General features: G+C 40.4%; 1 protein-coding gene across 13 annotated transcripts in view; it reads left to right on the forward strand.

Annotated features, from left to right (window-relative positions):
- The window catches only part of LOC133508600 (cohesin subunit SA-1-like), a 40341-nt gene extending 21672 nt beyond the window's left edge, over positions 1-18669 (forward strand). For 4 of the 13 annotated variants that reach the window (XM_061834820.1, XM_061834821.1, XM_061834822.1 and 1 more), the window contains 20 exons: positions 982-1069; positions 1177-1279; positions 1409-1512; positions 6475-6567; positions 7334-7426; positions 7617-7817; positions 8320-8384; positions 8470-8557; positions 8626-8703; positions 8786-8878; positions 8968-9136; positions 9945-10069; positions 10459-10560; positions 10960-11093; positions 11204-11326; positions 14176-14342; positions 16305-16497; positions 17927-18001; positions 18071-18152; positions 18244-18669. In XM_061834820.1, coding sequence (XP_061690804.1) covers positions 982-1069; positions 1177-1279; positions 1409-1512; positions 6475-6567; positions 7334-7426; positions 7617-7817; positions 8320-8384; positions 8470-8557; positions 8626-8703; positions 8786-8878; positions 8968-9136; positions 9945-10069; positions 10459-10560; positions 10960-11093; positions 11204-11326; positions 14176-14342; positions 16305-16497; positions 17927-18001; positions 18071-18152; positions 18244-18285 — 2218 coding nt within the window. In that variant the 3' untranslated portion in view covers positions 18286-18669. The other 9 variants (XM_061834818.1, XM_061834823.1, XM_061834819.1 and 6 more) reach the window with 9 other exon arrangements.
- The last annotated feature ends 985 nt before the right edge of the window (positions 18670-19654 follow it).

Genomic DNA, 19654 nt, shown 5'->3' on the forward strand with positions numbered 1-19654 from the left:
CTTCATAAAATACGTAAGTCAGGGGTGCTAAATGTGTCGATGTGAGCAGGCCAGCGTTGTTGTTGTTCGCCGGCGTTAGCGTCGACGAGGAGGTGGGTTGGGTGGGGAGGCTTGCTGGCCAGTGTTGTCACACCGTTGGCGGGGAGGAGAAAGGAGCTCCCCCCACCTGACACCGGGGTCTGGGCACCCCTGACGTACTTACTTCGTTAGGCATAGGTCCTCTTGAGTACGCTACATACGAAAGACTTGTAAAAGAGTTGGGAAATTGAACAATCATAGGCCTGTCATGTTGAATATTTCATCGGGTTCTTGGTCCGTCTGTCGGGGAGTCTGTTGTTAGTTAGTGATCCGCATATCATCTATATATGGCTCGAAACGAGAGGGTAATATGGCCGCGGTCACTTCACTCGATTCTGAGATGTTCTCTTCAACAAAGAGCTTCAGTCTCAGAAGGGGTGTCAGAAAAATCCAAGAATCTCTCTTGCTTATCTGCCATAGCAGGTGGCTAAGCGTGTTTCTATGGCAACTGTCCCAGTGTGACGTCTGTAAATTACGTTGCAGGCAATATAGCCGCCACTGGGATGTCGAGTGAGACTTCCGCAACTTTGCGCAAGAATGACACGCTTGCCGCTCATTTTTTTTCATATTGACATTAAAGTGAATAATATATGTAGTTTTCGTAACAATATCTATTTTAAAATGTATATATGGATGTCAGTTGAGCTTTTCAGAAGTTACAGGTCTGGTAGAGCCAGACATTTTGTTTGTTTGTAAGTGACCAAATACTTATTTTTCACCATAATTTGCTGACATATTCTTCACAACTCAATGTGATTGTCTGGGTTTTTTTTATCATTTTGTGTCTCAGGTGAGATGTCTATGATAATTGTATAGGCCTCACTCATCTTTTTAAGTGGAAGAACTTTCACTTTACTGCGTAACTGTAATTATGTTTTTGGTGTGCGTGTGTGTGTATCCTAGGCTGAAAAGTATGATTAGCAGTGACAATGAGAAGGACATCAATAGTGAATTCATCCAAATCCTCATCTCCTTCCACATCCAGAGTGGGGTAGCTGGTCTTCTTGACTTTTTGTTCCTTTTTTCCTTTAATTTATCAAGGAAATTTTATTATTATTAAATTTGCTTGACCACCTTTGGTCTTCCACCTATGGACAGCTTCATGAGCAGGGAATTTATCTGGTGGACAGCCTATGGGATGCTGTGGATTCTGAGCTGAAAGATTGGGAGTGCATGACAACACTTTTGCTACAGGACACTGGTGAGGATTAAGAAAAACACACAAACATCCCAAATTTGTGCATCAGTTCGCATTTGACATGTCTCAGAGCATATAAAAAATAAAGGTAACTAGTTTTCAGCATTCAAACTGTCACCTCTTTGTGGTAAGGTTTGGTTAACAAAGAAGAGGACGCGCTCATCGAATTGATGGTATGTGCGATCCGACGGGCAGCGGATCCAACCCCACCTATTGGTAGAGTCCATGTCAAGAAGGTGGGAACATTTCAACCTTAAGTAGTTTTATATGTTGTGAGTTTATGTACAAAGCTTGATTTAGGAGATTTTATGTCCTATCATCGACAAGACTTATAACGTACCATTTAATATGACTCACTTTACCTTATGCACCCAAAAGTGTTCGGATGCCATTACATCTGGAGTAAGTAAAAGTGAAAAAGTATGTGGACACCAGGACTGCGCGATTATAGCCAAAATAAAACATTTTCACTTTTTTTTTTTTTTTTTTTAAACTCATGATTATGAAGCAAGATTTTTCATCATTAGAGAAAACATATTTTTATCAACTCTTTTTCAATGAGTATATTTACATTTATCAGTGCAAAAATTAAACTTTATTCATCGATGCATTTTCTGAGCCGCTTATCCACATGGGACGCAGGAGTTCTGGAGCCAATCCCATCTGTCATCGGGCAGGAGGCAGGGTACACCTTGAAGTGGTTGCCAGCCAATCGGCGGGGAACATGGAGACGGACAACAATCGCACTCACAATCACACCTCGGGGAAATTAGAGTCTCCAATTAATGCATGTTTTTGGGACGTGGGTGGAAACTGGAGTGCCCGGAGAAAACCTACGCAAACATGGGGAAAACATGCAAACGCTACACAGGCGGGGCCAGAATTTAAACCCTGGTCCTCAGAACTGTGAGGCCAACGCTCTACAGCTGCCCCACCGTGTCACCAAAATGGAACTTAAATAAGGATAAATGATCCATCCATTGTCAACATCGCTTATCCTGGTTAGGGTTGCGGGGCGTTGGAGCCTATCCTAGCTGACTTCCAGAGACAGACAGACTACACCCTGAATTGGTTGCCAGTCAGTCATAGGGCAGATATACAGTAGTCATGTACACCAAGGTCGGAGTAGATCATGTCATATGTAAACAATTGACCATAGATCTTGAATTGGAATGAGTTAAATGTCAAAGTTTCCGTACAAACCCTGCTACTGTGTGTTTGGGCCACTGAAAACGAGCCTTTCACCTGTAAATCAAATATACGTTAATGTGCGTTCTAATGAACTACAGGTTCAATGCGTGCCACTGAGGTTATGCTTAATATTAACAATAATGTGGAGCAAGGCTGTGGTGTGTGGTGTATTGGATGGTGCGAGAGCGTCCGGAGTGTACCGGTCTGCCATGAGTCTCCTACCAGATAATGACACAGCTGGTCAGCTCATTGTTTCATCAGCACCACGGCTCACCAAACAATGACCTTACATTGAGCCCAGAAAAACTAACAATTTTATTTATCGAATAATAAATCGATATACCATAATTCCCGCCCTACAGAGCGCACCTGTTTACAAGCCTCACTGAATACATTTGTAAAGGAAATGCCATTTGGTACATACATATGCCGCAGCTGTGTAAAAGCCACAAGGCCCACATTGAAATCCACATTGAAACACGAGATATTTACAATGACGGTACACAGAGAGTTTAACGTTAGCGCAGAGCTAGCGTAAGACCGCGCTAACACTAACAGAGCCAGTTAAAATAAAACTTACTGGTAAATATCACTGAGACACGCCAGTAACACAGCAGCAACACGCTAGCGCAGCGCTAACAGGGCCGGTAAAAGTCACTTCCTCGGCACATATATTCCACCCGTCTCATTCTTACCTTTTCTGCTCCATTGCCCCCTTGTGGCCGTTAGGAAAAAATGGACAAATTAGCTGGATCACCGCATAAACCACAGGGTTTAAAGCGTGTGGAAAAAATTTGCGGTTTGTAGGCCGGAAATTACGATAGTAATTGTCGTGACCGGCCTAATAATAATTATCGGACCCATAACTATCGCCACCATGCTGATTTCACACTCATCAGTTAAATAATGGGGGGGGATGACATTTATTTTAAACACGCTATTGTGCAAACTTCATTTAAAAAAAAACTGGGCAGGATCCCATTTTCTAAAAGCTTGGAAAAGATTCTCATCCGATGATATGGAGTTTATTAATAAACGAAATATTATTGAGCCTTTCAATCTGGTTTTAAATCATTGTGCAGCACTGAATCAGCGCTTTTAACAGTTTTTATGACCTCTTTCTAGCAATTGACTCTCGTCGCTGTTGTCTAAGTACTTTTTGATCGGACTGCAGCCTTTGATACTGTGGACCAGGATATCCTGATTACTTATGAGGAGTGGGTGGGGATCAGAGGTACTTGAACGATCCAGGTCCTACTTGTCTCAGCAAACCTGTTGATTTCTACTGTGCTAAGTCACTGCTTAAATGGGTGCCTCTTTTTAAATTTTAATGAAAAAAAAAAAAACAGGTCATGATCTTTGCCATTTCCTTTTAAAGCCTTAAATGACCTTGCGCCATCGTACATATCTGAGCTGCTGCTCCCCTACATTCACAGCCACTCTCTCAGGTCAGGTGACCAGCTGCTCCTGACAGAGCCCAGAGTCAGTCTTAATTTTAACGGTGAATTACAGGTTGCAGCTCCAAAACTGTGGAAGGTTATGCCACACCACATAAGATTGGTGGGATCCATTCCCGCTCCATGATGGAGTCAATATGTGCCCTGCAACTGACTGGTGACCTGTTCAGGGTATAGAGCTCGTGTTCCTACGTCATAAAATCACGTGATTTTTTTGTTCGACGAAGACCTGTTAGTCCCCCTTTAAAATTCCACCTCCACTCCATGTATTATCCTGAATCAGATGCACCTGTATGAGGTCATTAGCGGCATAAAGACACCTGTCCACCCCATACAATCAGTAAGACTCAAACTTTTAACATGGCCAAGACCAAAGAGCTGTCCATAGACACCAGAGACAAACTTGTACAACTCCACACGCCTGGAAAGGGCTACGGAGAAATTGCCAAGCAGCTTGGTGAAAAAAGGTCCACTGTTGGAGCAATCATAAGAAAATGGAAGAAGCTAAACATGATGGGCAATCTCAATCAGAGTGGAGCCCCATGCAACCTCGTGGGGTCTCAATGAACATTAGAAAGGTGAGGAATCAGCCCAGGACTACACAACAGGACTTGGTCAATGACCTGAAAAGAGCTGGTATCACCGTTTCCAAGGTGACTGTTGGTAATACACTAAGACGTCATGGTTTGAAATCATGCATGGCATGGAAGGGTCCCCTGCTTAAACAAGCACATGTCAAGGCCCGTCTGAAGTTTGCCAATGACCATTTGGCTGATACACAGGAGTCATGGGAGAGAGTTTTGTGGTCAGATGAGCCCAAAATACAATTTTTTGGTCATCATTCCACCAACCGTGTTTGGCGGAAAACAAATGATGAGTTCCATCCCAAGAACACCATCCCTTCTGTGAAGCATGGGGGTGATAGCATCATGCTTTGGGGGTGTTTTTCTGCACATGGGACAGGACAACTGCACTGTATTAAGGAGAGGATGACCACGGCCATGCATTGTGAAATTTTGGGAAACAACCTCTTTCCCTCAGTCAGAGCATTGAAGATGGGTCTTGGTTGGGTCTTTTAAATGTGACAATGACCCAAAGCACACAGCCAGGAAAACAAAAGAGTGGCTCCGTAAGAAGCTCATCAAGGTTCTGGCATGGCCTAGCCAGTCTCCAGACCTAAACCCAATAGAAAATCTTCAGAGGGGGCTGAAACTCCGTGTTTCTCAATGATAGCCCAGAAACCTGTCTGAGCTAGAGAAGGAGTGTGACAAAATCCCTCCTGTGGTGTGTACAAACCTGGTGAATAATTACAGGAAACGTTTGACCTCTGTAATTGCAAACAAAGGCTCCTGTACCAAATATTAACATTGTTTTTTTTCTCAGGTGTTCAAATATTTATTTGCAGCTATATCACACAAGTAAATTGTCAAAAAATCATACATTTCAGGAGTTTTCTTTTTAGATTATTTCTCTGACAGTGGACATGCACCTACGATGAATATTTCAGACCCCTCCAATGCTTTCTAAGTGGGAGAACTTGCAATATAGCAGGGTGTTCAAATACTTATTTTCTTCACTGAAAATCCCACACAGTGATGGACCCAATGAGATTTTTTTTCAATACAAACACCAATATTTAGATAAATGACCCTTTGTTTTACACAAACTCACATTCATTAACTTTGACTGGAAAAAAAAAAAAAAAAAAATTAGAACAGAGGGGAGTCTTCTACACGGAAGCGTATGCTGCCACACGATAACCTCCATAAACCACTCTGTGACAAATGGTTTATTTTTTTAAATACACATTGTTCTCAAATGAGTCAGCTTGGTGTTATAAATACTTCTTGATAATTTGAGATTGAGAAGAATAATTCCTACCTAAAATGAAATGATCGCTCCACAGGCATTTGTTTTTTGTTGGGCACCATCCGTTTAATTGCAGAAATCCATTGATCTTTTCTCTTTTTTTTTATTTATTTTTTTTTTAATTTTTTTTTTTTTTAAGCTGGTATTCTACAGAATGATCTCTTTGAAGAACTGTCTCCTCTATTGTGACAACCTACAGGACAACAGGTCTCGGGCACTTTGAAAAATCTGCTCCGGTTCAACGTCTCCCGCACTACCGAGCAGTTTGACCGGTAACATGGCGCCGTGAAAGCTGTGACGTTACGTGCATGAGCTCTATAGCCCACCTTTCGCCCAATCAGAATCAGCTTTATTGGTCAAGTATGTAACAGGTTGGTTGGGATAGGCTCCGGCACTCTCGTGACCTTTGAGGATAAGCGGCTTGGAAAGTTGGCATTTTATAGTTTTTAACTTGTTTTTTTTTATCCTCTTGTATGTTTTGCTGTTTTTTTTTTGTTTTTTTTTTTTTGCATTTTACAGTTCCTTGGGAACCTCATTTAAAATGTGCTATATAAATGAAGTGGATGGGATTGTGTTGATGTAATTTAAGTCATCCCTCACCACATCAATTTCTTGTTAGAAGTAATTGTGAAGTGTATCCTAAGATTTGTCAAAAATAAAATTTCATATGTTCACATGAAGGGCTTGAACGTCAAACAAAAAAAGACCCAGGAACATAGCAGGCGGCGTATCACGGCCCATTTTATCCCTTTACTGACACAGCTGCTGGCCAAGGTAATAGCTGTTCTCTTTTTAGTTGAGTCCTGCTCAAATGGTGTACAGTAGTGGTCCCGAACCACAGAGAAAGAATCACCAATTTATATCATTTGTGTTGCATTGCAATTTGCGTGACGATGACTTTTGTTTCGAAGATTACCGGGTCTTCGCCGCTGTAACAGCTGCGTTGTCTCAATTCACACGTCATGACTGCAGATAATCTGACTTGAACGGTTAAGCAGCAAAGCTCAATGAATCATATCATAAACTAATTCAGTTCAGTTCATTTTCTGAAAAGATTTGTCCTTTTGAACAAAACGTTCACTAATGAAACAACACAATATCAAGAGGCCTTAAAATTTGGGCTTATTGCAACAGTTAATTCTCTCACGCAAAGTCCGCTCTGATACGGATACAGTGATGGGTTTCTGTGCAACAAAGGTAGAAATACTTTTCCGGAGTTAAGTCTACTCTCATTGAGGAGGTACAAAACTGCAGTCTGGTCTGGCTGCCTACTACAACACTGATGCCCACTCCTCCAGAGAGAGAGAGAGAGAGAGAGAGAGAGAGAGAGAGAGAGAGAGAGAGAGACAGACACACGTGTATCTGGTCTGTGAGAAAAATGCCAACTCTAAACCGGTCTTTGGTGGGGAAAAAAAGGTTGGGGAACACTGGTGTACAGTATATCTTGTGCATGTTCTTAGTGCTAATGCTCTAAACTCTTTTGTTTTAGTGTTCAAGAATGAACATTTACAATCGTTGTCTGTTTGCTTTCCCCTGGCAGTACTCTGCAGATGCAAGGAAGGTACACTTCCTCCTGCAAGTGCCACTATATTTTGACCTGGACATGTACAGCAGCGCACAGCGGATGGAGAAGGTGGTGTGTCTTTCTTATGGTTACAAATGAAAGCTCATGACCAAATAATCAAAGAACCCTCAATTTTACTGCAGTTTCTGCTGACTTATTTTCTCATTGCATCACTTTGAGTTGTACATTGTAATGTAATTTTCATTGGCCCTACCATCTTTTTTTTCTCTTCTCTCCCTTCCATGTTGGTCGTCAACAGCATCTTGACCAATTGCTGGCTCAGATATGCTGGATTGTAGAGAAGCACACTGATAAGGCTGTGTTGGAGAAGTGTAGTAAACTGATTAACGTGCTTTGCTCCGACAGCCACACCTTCTCTTCTCGCTCTTACCGGGCATTTAGTCAACTGTTTGACAGCCTGACTGAGTGCTTCAACACCGGTTTGAGTGAGCTGATGCAGGTTGGAGAGACCAAAGTTTTTGATACATTTATTGTTTGTAGTGCTCCAAGATGCAAAGTGCCTCCGAAATGCTCCTAAGTCAACGTTAAATATTGTCTTTTGGAAATCATTTGGGAAAGTGTTTTTGTGTTAGCTGCAAGCACCACTTCATGACTGGGGCAAAGGTCAATTGAGGGTGCATAAGCTCTGTTTAGTCTCATGTTGTTGTGACCCTGGGACCACATTTTGTTATTGTAGCAAAGTCTCAACCACCTTATGTAGAAGTTAAGAACAATAAAGAAAATATTTTTTAAAAATAGCCTTTGAAAACCTATGTAAACCATATTTTTTTACATAACCACACACATTGTCTTCAAAGTTGACTTTTTTGAAGAACTTGCTTGAAGGGATGACGTGTGTGTGTGTGTGTGTTGTGTGTGTGTGTGTGTGTGTGTGTGTGTGCGCTTGATTACTTGCATCCATGTGTGTGTGTGTGTGTGTGTGTGTGTGTGTGTACACTCAGGGTCCAGCTGATGATGATGATTTCAATGCAGCTATGACCTTGAAAAGGATTGCAGCCTTGGTCAGGTGTGTGTAACACCTACCCTTTTGTTAAACAATGGTGGGGAGTGAAGTGCGGTTAAAAACAATTCCCTACAATTGCTTTTTTCAGTGGCAAAAACCTATCGACTGGGAGACTGTTTTACTCCTGCATGGACCTTCTTAAAACCAGGCTGGAGTCCAGACACCTTGATGAGGAAGTCTGTGATGAATTTTAATGTTAATATTGAAATCAACACAAAAATGTTGCCATTTTATTTTGTTTTAGCTTGTGGTGGCAGCTCTGAGGTGCTGTGCCTTACACCTGATGTGGGCTAAAGTGACTGTGCCCTCGCTTCCATCTCAGGTATCTATATGACAGTTAAGGATTTCATTAAAATTCTTATTTCTTGTTTGACTTCACAGAAATTTCCTGTCATCTCTCCTAGGATGAAGTAAACCACCTGAAGAAGCAGGCGTGCTCATTCTGTAAAATTTGCCAAGTGTGTCTGTCTCTTGGCCAAGCTGAGATCAGGGATCAGGTTTGTCGCTCAGGACCATTAGTATGATAACATCACATATTTACAGATTAAATTACATATTTAGATTGTTTTTCCTCCCTCCACAACAGGCTTTTGACTTCCTGTGTGACCTCCTGATGATTTACAGTCCCAAAGCAGTCATCTCTGAACCTGCGCTCCAAAACTTGTACCACAGGCCCTCTGATTCCCTGCGTGCAGAGATGGCGGGTTTCCTTCTGGATTATGTCTTCTCAGACACTGATGATATGGAGTTGGAAGGTATTTCAGAACCATAAATTGCCTAAAATCTGTCCAAAAGATACTGGTCTCTGCCATATTCAGATAGCCTCAAATGTGAAATTTGTTTCTGTGATACTTTGCATGAAGGCTGAGTGCCTTTGATGTAGGGATGTTTAGAAACACTGTGTGTGGTAAAATTGTCCAAATCCTCTGGATTTCATTATCTTAATTCTAAATAATATTTTCGTAAAAATAAAGCAGCTTGAGCATTCACCATTAGAGCACCTTCATTTAAGAACATCATTTCTGTGGACTATGGAATATCAGCAGCATCTTTGAAATCACTTCTTTAAATGTACTTTTGCTGACTGGCTCCCCCTTTTTATACATTTATTAATTTTACTGTCCCGCATTAACTCTCTTGGTCTCAGTTGGGTTGTTGGCTTTCTGTTTTTTTTTTTTTTTTTTTTTTTTAACATTATACTGGATACCTTATATGATCGTGTTTGGTATCTTATCTCTTATAATTATGTACTTTCCTGCTCAGTTTGTCAAAGAACTTTGTGGATGTGTTTTTACGTTCTATATACTATTTTTATACCATATTTTCTCACAGTGGTGCCATTGATAGACCTGTAATTCAATTAATATGTCCAATTAATGAATAATTAAAAAAAATGTCACAACTCAAATAGATATGAACTCAACTCAAATACTGATTTCACCCCTCGGAAAATAAATACAGGTGTCTGAGATTACCTATTGATTTAGTAGTATTTTTGGCCTGTTGGATTTTTTTTTTCCCCTCATTTTAAACAATCAACTGCTGCTGGTTTGTCATCTTCAGATCAGGAGGAGGAGATCAAACTTCGACAGAAGAAGCGTAACCAGCTTGCTAGCTTCTGTAAGTTGGTCATCTATGGCGTTATTGACCTGACGGCTGCCACAGACGTCTTCAAGTACTATGACAAGGTACAACTCATGACAGCAAGTCTTTCAGTGGCTGTTGTGTATATACAGCGTTGTTCAAATTTCTGTCAGTAATTCCTCATGAGTCATGAGGAGAACTCATGAGTTCATAGAAAAGAAGCGACAGTCTCCTCTAAGGACGGTTCAAAGGATTATTTTTTTTGTAACATTTTTTTTTTTTTTTTTTTGGATTACTCATCCTTTAATTCTCGTAGGTAGGTATTCTTCCAAAATAATGTTCCTGTTGTTGAAAATCCACACTTTGATGTCATAAAGATATTCTGACAAACAAACCTTGCAACATGATGCTTATGGGCAGTCTCTTGTTCACGTAACAATTAGAAGTGGTGCAACTTTCGCAGCTGAAGTTTTTTTATTCTGTTGTTCCCCAGTGCTTTCAGGACTTTGGTGACATAATCAAAGAGACCATAATGAAGACAAAGCTCATCAACCCTGTTTTGAGTGCCAGGACTCTCTGCCTGACTATACAGCAGGTATGCCATGCGTGCATGCTCCTACAGCTGTTACTCACCATGGTCGTGATGATGCTCAAAATGCACGTCTTGAAAAATGTTCATTTAAAAACAAACCGTTAATGGGTATAAATTGATTTTAAAAAAATATATCCATGACAATAAAAGAGGATTATAAGCATAGAAAAAGTGAGTGTCTTATCTTGGCATTAGGAATTCTATTACACACAGATGGGATGGGATGCCTCTGTCATATCGCTGATACCACCTCAGAAAAATTGCTGCCCTTTTACAGGCAGTGTGAAAGTGGTTAACTGACTGCAAAATCTATTTCAGTTGGTCTTTAAATGGCATCTGACAAGACTGTGGCATTGACAATTCAATCAATCATTTGAGTTTGATGATCGATGTTGAATCCAGCTGTATACAGAGATGTTAACAGAGGTGGTCAGCAAGAAGAATATTGACGAGATTAGACATTTGGCCAGGAAGCTCGCCTTGACTTTTGGGAATAACCTTGTGAATGCTTGCAAACCACTGGTCTATCTGCATATGTGAGTAATACACAGCAACAACACACAGCATTGTCTAGCTTGCACTTTAAACCCAGTGATGAGAGTGAGTTCATGTGGTTGGTGGGTGTTTGTTTTTTTCCCCCAATCAGGGATGGCATACGTTTTGCCTTCCGAGCACCCCAGGAAGGGGAAGAGCAATACCCCAATGTGGCCTTCCTGGAAATCCTTAGCGAGTTCAGCTTTAAGCTACTGCAACAGGACAAGACCCATTTGTGAGCTTTCATACAAACGCACGCACATACATTTCCTCCGTTAATGTGGCTCGTCATTGTGCTCAGATATTTTAGAAATAGGTTTATGTCAATTCATGCTAAATTACATATATTAGAAGTTGGAATGAAACAATCATTATTTGATTTTGAAAAATTGTTACAGCTTCCCAGTAGGGCTCTGACGATCGGTCTTTTTATTAATTATCTAATAGATATTTCATTGATTAGTCAGCATCCTGCCCTCAATTGTCCTGTTCCGCTGCATGGGAATGCAAAATGGTACATTTTCTGATGGCATAGTTTTGTTCTGCAGCAGGGAAATGTCAAATACTTCCTTTGTTTTATTTTACTTATTTTTTTAATTATGATGCTTATGGGCGGCACAGTGGATCAGTTAGTAAAGCTTTGGCGTAAGAGTTCTGAGGTCCCATGTTCAATCCCGGACCCGCCTGTGTGGAGTTTGCATGTTCTCACCGTGCCTGCGTGGGTTTCCTCCGGCCAGTCCGGTTTTCTCCCACATTCCAAAAACATGCAACATTAATTGGACACTCTAAATTGCCCCTAGGTGTGATTGTGAGTACGTCTGTTTGTCTCACTGTGCCCTGCGATTGGCTGCCAACCAGTTCAGGGTGTACCCCGCCTCCTGCCCGTTGACATTTGGGATAGGCTCCAGCACTCCCTGCCAACCTCGTGAGGATAAGCAGTGGAGAAAAGCGATGGATGGATGATGCCTATGGACAATGAAGCTGGACCAAAAAAGGTTTTAGGAGACAGACTGAGGGACAAAAAGAAACAAAATTGGGGCATCAACCGCCACAGAACAATACTGTATTCAGACAGTCTAGATATTTAACCACGAGTAACGTTATGACAGTCAAATCGTTTTCTTATTTGTGGATTGAGTGGGACACACGTTGAGGATATGCAGCAACTAACCAATAGAACAAGCTGAGAGAAAATATGACAAAGTGTGGGAAATGAGCAATTGGTGGGATGCTTTTTATAGTATCTAAATACCTTAAAAAATCTGTGAGTTGATATTATTACCTGTACTGTAAGTTTTTCCAGCACAAGCAGTTAGTGGTTGTTTCTACAGTACTATGAAAAACTATTTGCCCCCTTCTTGCTGTTTTTTTTTTTTTATTGGGGCGTATCTCGCACGCAGGTTTCAAATTATCAATGTTAATATCACTCAGAGACAACCCAATGAAATACAAAATGCAGTTTTCAAATGATTCAATTGGGGCACAAAGAAAATCCAAACCTTTCTGACTTTCTGTGGAAAAATTAATTACCCCCTTAACCTAATAATGGGTTGTGCCACACTAAAATAACTAAAAACTGAAATGACTTGGTGATGAGTCTTTCACATCACTCTGGAGGTATTTTTTCCCACTTTTCTTTGCAGAATTGTTTCTGCTCCGCCCTTTTTGGAGGGTTTCTAGTATAAATTGCCCATTTAAGGTCACATCACAGCATGTCAGTTGGGTTTAAATCCGGACTTTGACTTGGCCACTCCAAAACCTTATTTTATGTATTTATTTATTTTCGATCCATTCAGAGGTGGATTTACTGGTGTGTTTCTGATCATTGTCTTGCTGCATGATCCAAGAGCGCCTGAGTTTGAGGGCATGAACTGATGGCCAGATGGTCTCCTTTGGGATTTTCTGGTGCACAGCAGAATTCGTTGTTTCATCAATCGTAAGTCAAGGGTGATTTATATTATTGATAAAGGTTTCAATGGAAGTATTAAAATGGAAGGTAGAAGGCATCTTTTTTGATTCAAGTTTGACACAGAGAGAAATTGGAATATGATTGCTGATTATTATTAGATGTATTTCTTAAGTAGTTTTGACCACCTGAGTTATTTGTAAGAAGTTTTTCTTTCACAATTATTTGTGTTTCTGTTTTGCAGTTAGACCCCTCTGTGTATCCATCATAGATGTCATTGAATATTCTATAAATGTCAACTCTTTTGTGTTTTGAGTTTGTTGCCGATAATTCTTCATTGGATGGTACGAGACTGTGTTGTTTGTTGATTTTGTGTCATTCAGCCTGAACTCCTCTTCAGCTCCTTTTGATTTTACACATACTTGCTGCTGGAAGTGTTCATATTATACAATGATTGGACATGGATGATTCCCTGTTCGCAGTCCTACTAGTCTGTGTACTTCATGGAAGCTAATGTTAGTAAATGTCTCCTTTGGGATTTTCTGTACTATTGACAAAGTTTTTGACTTGTGCCTCTGGGTTATCAGGTGTACTCTCGGAAATGCCAGAACAGAAGGTTCAAGCGCATGTTTAACTGTAAATCTAGCGGTCCTTTCTTGTTTTTATCATTTTCTTTCAAGAACTTCTTCTACCGCAGTTGTATTGCCTTTATGGCTGAATGAAATTTTGGCATTGTCTTCCTTCGGCTCTTTGACTTACTGGTCCGTGAAATCCAAGCTGGTTTTAGGCTCCTTAATCTTCTGGTGTAATAGATCATGAAGAGATAGCTACTTTACAATGGAGGAGAAGCCAGGAATATGGGCGTGATGGGAGCTGGGTACTGAATTTTCAGCGCTAGTGGACGAATTAGCCTGCCATCTTTTTAGCGCTTTGCTGCCGTCATCATGCCGGAATCCGCTAGTTTCCATGGCAAAGTGATCGAAAGTTTCAGCGATGAAATATTCAAGTGGCTCCACAATGGTATCTTGACGTCAGTGGGGTTTTGGGGTCTTTGCAAAAAAAGAAAAAAAAAAGGGGGGGGGGGGCATTGTGATTTTTATCATCAACCAATGTTTGTGGTCAATTTAGCAGTTATAGGACAATCAGGAACAAAGGTTTTGTTCTTTGTGTCCTCAAAGGGCCGGTTTCCTGAAATCCCAGTGTCCCTCTGCTCTCCTCTCTTGGCAATCAGTCAGCGTGTACTGGCGCTCTCTGGAGGGCACTGCTGCCAAGCTGAGGGACAAAGCTGAAGCAGTCAGTCCACAAGCCATCCCAGTCGTCAAACACCAGAAGACCACTACTCGAGGTTAGATTGCAATAATGTCAATTGTAGGACAGTCACGGTCACATCTTTTTGGAATCGATTATCCTATAGAGCTCCTTCACCTATGTCATCAAATCAGGTCACTGGCCGGAAGTGCCGGTCAAACAAACCATTCTTCAATGCCAAGTCGGTTGGAGAAGACGTGAAAAGGTCTTATAGCACAACGCCCAGAGTTTTGTCCGATACCGTTAAACATTTAGAAGGTGGTAATACACGAAAGTACGTTGAAAAATTAGAGACACGTGGCATAGAGGGCCCATATTTAATGCCGAAGTCGATGTTTTCGCCGATAAGAAATTGGACTGTTAACCCACTTCCGCTTGTCTTGGACAACTGGATCTGCACATGTATCTGGTGAGTAAGTCGTCAAGATTTACATGGAAGAGTTTGAAAGCGTATAAAAGTCTGGGCGCATACAAATACTTTGTTGCTGGATCTGTTCTCAATCAAGATGAAATCCCACATAGTGATGGAACCACTCAGATTTTTTTCAATACAAATACCAATATTTAAATAAATGACCTCCTGGTTTTACAAAAACTCGCATTCATTAACTATGATGGGGGGGTGGGGGGGGACAGCGAGTCAGCTCCTCCGTACACGAAGCATGTTGCTGCCATATATTAAACTTCTCCATGAGAGATTATTATTATTTTTTTTAATAATGCATTGTTCTGAAATGAGTCCAATGCGTATTTAAAAAAAAAACAAAAAAAAAAACGCTGGGATAAGCTTCAGTTCACGTACACGGAAGCGCGTTGCGGCCACACATTGAACTCTGGTAAATCTCTGTTTTTTTAAATATGCATTGGACTCATTTGAGAACAATGCATATTGGGAAGGGAAAAAAGGAGAAGTTTACTGAAGATTAACATCTGGCCGCAACATGCTTGCGTGTACATTGGAGAAGACTGTCTTTTTTTTTTTTTTTTTTTTTTAACGCATTGTTCTCAAATGAGCCAACTTGGCATTATAAATACATGTTGGGAATTTGAGATTGAGAAGAATAATTCCTACCTGAAGTGAAGTAATCGCTACAGAGTTGTGTGTATTTGGTTGGGCACCATCCATCACGTTTAATTGCCAAAATCCATCGATCTTTTCTGGTCTTTTCAGCTGGTATTGTATAGAATGACCTCTTTGAATATCTGTCTCGTCTGTTGTGACAACCAACAGGACAACAAGTCTCAGGGATTGTGAAGATTCTGCTCCGGTTCAATGTCCCCCACATTGTCAAGCAGCTCTTTTTGACCGGCAATATGGTGATGTCACGTGCACGAGCTCTATAGATACTGCACTAAGTACTCGAATAATTGCCCCCACTCCTCAAAAATGTATTTTCATTTGAGCGCTGGGTTTCTGTCCTTAACCTGCACATGTTGGTACTGAGTCTACGAGAACAACAGAATCAGCCTTTCTAAAATCGCTAGCATTTGCAATTAGCATTAATGGGCTACTGATTACATTTTTTTGGAGGGGTGGGGGAGACGCAAAATACTTTTGTTTTCACTGTACTTTTTATTTGAAAACTTCTGAGTATTACAATGAAGCTGGAAGGTTTCTGCTTGAAAGCATACAAATGAGTTTCCGTACAGGTGGGTGCAAATATTGTATATTAAAAATTAATTAATTTTGAAATCATAGTCATGGTCAACAAGGGAAATTTCATAGACTATAACTGTAGTGGGTCCACAACACTGTGGCGTTTTAGTTTACTTTATTGGGGAATTTAATCGCCCAAAACTACAAATAATAACTGGAGGTATTTTACTCATACTAAGATGGACGAGGATCCATTGCAGGGGATGCTTTTATTTGTACATACACGTTTTTTTTTTTAAATCCAAATGTCCAATAAAGTCTTGAAAATAAAAATTTGAAAATGCTTGAAAACCCAAACAAAGAAAGAAAAGTGGGTTGAGCTCTGACTTTTGCCTCATTCAGGTTCACATGCCACCTCCAGGAAAGAATCCCGGTTGGACAGCAGCAGTATCCATGGTGGTCTACCCACCCCGACCCTCACCTCCACTGCCCAGAAGCAGCCACGCATTGTTGCGTGCACGAGTGATGTCCTCTTGGAATCCGATATTGGCAGTGATTCGACTGAACTGGAGTCTGAGGATGAATTCTCCTCAGGGTGTGTTTTTTTTTTTTTTTTTTTTTTTTTTTTTGTATCTCATAATGGAGATGTATACACAGACACACACACACACACACGCATCGTGTCCCACCTCAAAATATTCACACCCGTTCATGTTTTTCTATATTTTACTGTTACTTATTCTATGTTACTTATTGTAAAGGGAGACTCATCTGGGGAACCTTTCATTCATCAGGGGCCATTTCACGTTTTATAAACTTCTCCTAAGTCAAAATGCATGGATGAAAAATTACGATGCAAGGTAATATATATATATATATATATATATTGGCGGCACAGTGAATTAGGTGGAAAGCGTTGGCCACACAGTTCTCAGGTCCCGGGTTTAATCCCAGACGCGCCTGTGTGGAGTTTGCATGTTCTCCCCGTGGCTGCGTGGGATTTCTCCGGCCACTCCGGTTTCCTTCCACATCCCAAAAACAACATTATTAATTGGACACCTGAAATTACCCCTCGGCGTGATTGTGAGTGCTGCGACTGTTGTCTGTCTCTGTGTGCCCTGCGATTGGCTGGTAACCAATTCAGGGTGTACCCCGCCTCCTACCTGATGACAGCTGGGATAGGCTCCAGCACGCCCTGTGACCGTTGTGAGGATAAGCAGCAAAGAAAACGGATGGATACATGGATGGTAATAAATATATTGAGCATTAGTGGGTTAAATGTGGGGATGGTTATAGCAGTTGCTATTGTTTTTCGAATTGTAAAAGCTTTTTATTGGTCATGGCGTTTCAACGCATTCTGAGCCAATGACAGCTTGAAAGATTTGACAGGTTTGAGTGTTTTGGTGCCATTCAAGGTGTATAAAATGACACAGAGAGAGATTAGAAAAAAAAAAGTTTCTGAATTCACACACAATGATCATTTACAGAGTCGGACGGCTCTCTAATCCTGCTAGGCATTTTTAGAACTGTTTTTAAATAAAGTTAGGAGCATTAAATAAACCCTTAACCACATTTAATATCGTTAGCATTTATTCTTTGGGTTCATCTGGAATGCTTTTCCAGATTGGGGAGAGTATCAGTGTATTTTATTGTAATGACGATTTAATCATGATTTGGGAAGAATGAACAAAACACTTGGAAGACCTTACAGACATTTCTGAACTTTTATTGTCATGTTCAACAGTGCCAAGGAGTGAATTGTGTTCTTCGAGAATGCTACGGCTTCAGTTTTCCACCAGATGTCCTCATCACTGAAGCCTTGAAGCGTTGAACGTTTACGTGCAATTTTTAGGAAAGCCTCGATGCTTCGTGTGGCTTCCCTTGCTCACCATTCCTGATAGTAAATTTAGTTGACAAAATCATAAGTGGAGTAAAAACAAAACTGGCTGCTGCTTCAAAATAGTGGCACCGCGCACTTGTGTAAACATGCATTTTTGTGTTCATTTGAGTCTCACACGTTTCAGATCCCAGATGCCGGATTTGATTCTCACGAAGAGATCAAACTCCACCGAAGATGACAAAGAACCAAGCACATCCTTGTAAGAGGATTTGGGAAATCATGAAATTGGACGATTGTCCCCTTCGTGTGTATTCTTGTGTATCTGCAGATTGCCGCCGATGGAGGAGTGCGACGTAGAGCAAGAGGAACCAATGTCTGATGAAGCTGAAAGTGATTCTTCATCCGTGCCGGTAAAACAAATCAACATGCATAAGTCAGATAGATAACGCTGTGTAATATGGCTGACTGTTTGTTTTGTTGTTTCCCCCCTGCACTAAACAGCCTTCCACCCAGCACAGAAGTGTCTTTGAACTGTTCAACTGAGACACACTAGCCAACAGTTTTTTGTTCTGTTTTGTTATAGAAGGATGTTCCTAAAGGATTTCAGCCAATAATTTTGTTGGAGTCTTAGCAAGCACTATGAAATGGATTTTAAAAGGCTCTACATTATTGTTAGGATACCGTAAGTTGTTGTTGTTGTTGTTGTTCAGAAGAGCTGTTTTATTTTGATTGGTATACTTGTTTGACTCTAATGGTGAAATGTTCAAATCTGTCTTGATCATTAATCATATGAATTTACTATGCCCTCATATTTGTTATGCATTCATACTTAAATATTTTCAATACTATATTGTATATAGTGAAATACAATATTTTCAATATGGTGATGTGATTCTCAGTTTGAATAAAATGCTCTGGAGAAGAAAATTTTCACATTTTTGTCACCCTGAAAAACTCATCTATCCTTCCATTTATTACACTCAAAAGACGAAAGTCCATAATTTTTACTCTAACAGGGTTTGAATATTTGTACTGTCTTTGTTATTTCATGGTTTTCAAAACATGAAGAACCAGGTGAAACACATTGAATTTTATTTTAAGAGGATTCAAATTAAACGGGCGTCCATTTCAGAAAACCATTAACAAAATATACATTATAATTTGATGGTTAAGTTTATCAGTTGTATTTAAAAAAAAATTCTGTAAAGTTCTGTAAATCCGGTCATATTGGAATGAAGGTCTAAGCTACGTCTTTCCCATGAGATGCAAGTAGCATACTCGAATCAAAGTACTGTATAGCTTTTTCATAACCTCTAGGTGGTGGCATATGTTTATAAAATGTCAGTCTTTTTCATTTTCTCCTGTACCGACAGTATATTATATCATATGCACTATTGACAATTTGGGTGGTAAAATTGTGCCTTACACCTTAGATATTATGGGTAGTTGTAGCTTAAACTGTGATATAAGGAACATTACTTCTGCCAGTCAATAGCAATCATCTTTAAGATTGCTCATCTAACTGGATTTAATTGTAGCTCACGGTTTTTCTTAGGTCGGAGATGACTTTTTTTCTGGTGAGGAAATGATGCTCACAGGGAGCCCAACTGTCTAATGAGGTGTCATTTCTACAGTCATTACCAAGCTGAAGGCCCATTCATGTAACTCATACCAGGACAAGGGAGAGAGGGGCAGGGTGGGCCAAAGAAAAGGTTTTAAATATTCATTTTCAAAGTATTATTCACAAAAGTCTTTCTGATAACACACTCCTTTCAACAAATTGCCCAATTGCACAGCCTTCAGTGAGTGTATATCGCGAACGCTGTGTCTTGTTGGCTTTCTGAGAATGTACTGCACCTGCTGGTCACCTTTTTGACATGTAGGAATTAAAAATATACTAAAAACATGGATT

Source organism: Syngnathoides biaculeatus, chromosome 11, assembly GCF_019802595.1.
Source record: "Syngnathoides biaculeatus isolate LvHL_M chromosome 11, ASM1980259v1, whole genome shotgun sequence".
Lineage (NCBI taxonomy): Eukaryota > Metazoa > Chordata > Actinopteri > Syngnathiformes > Syngnathidae > Syngnathoides > Syngnathoides biaculeatus.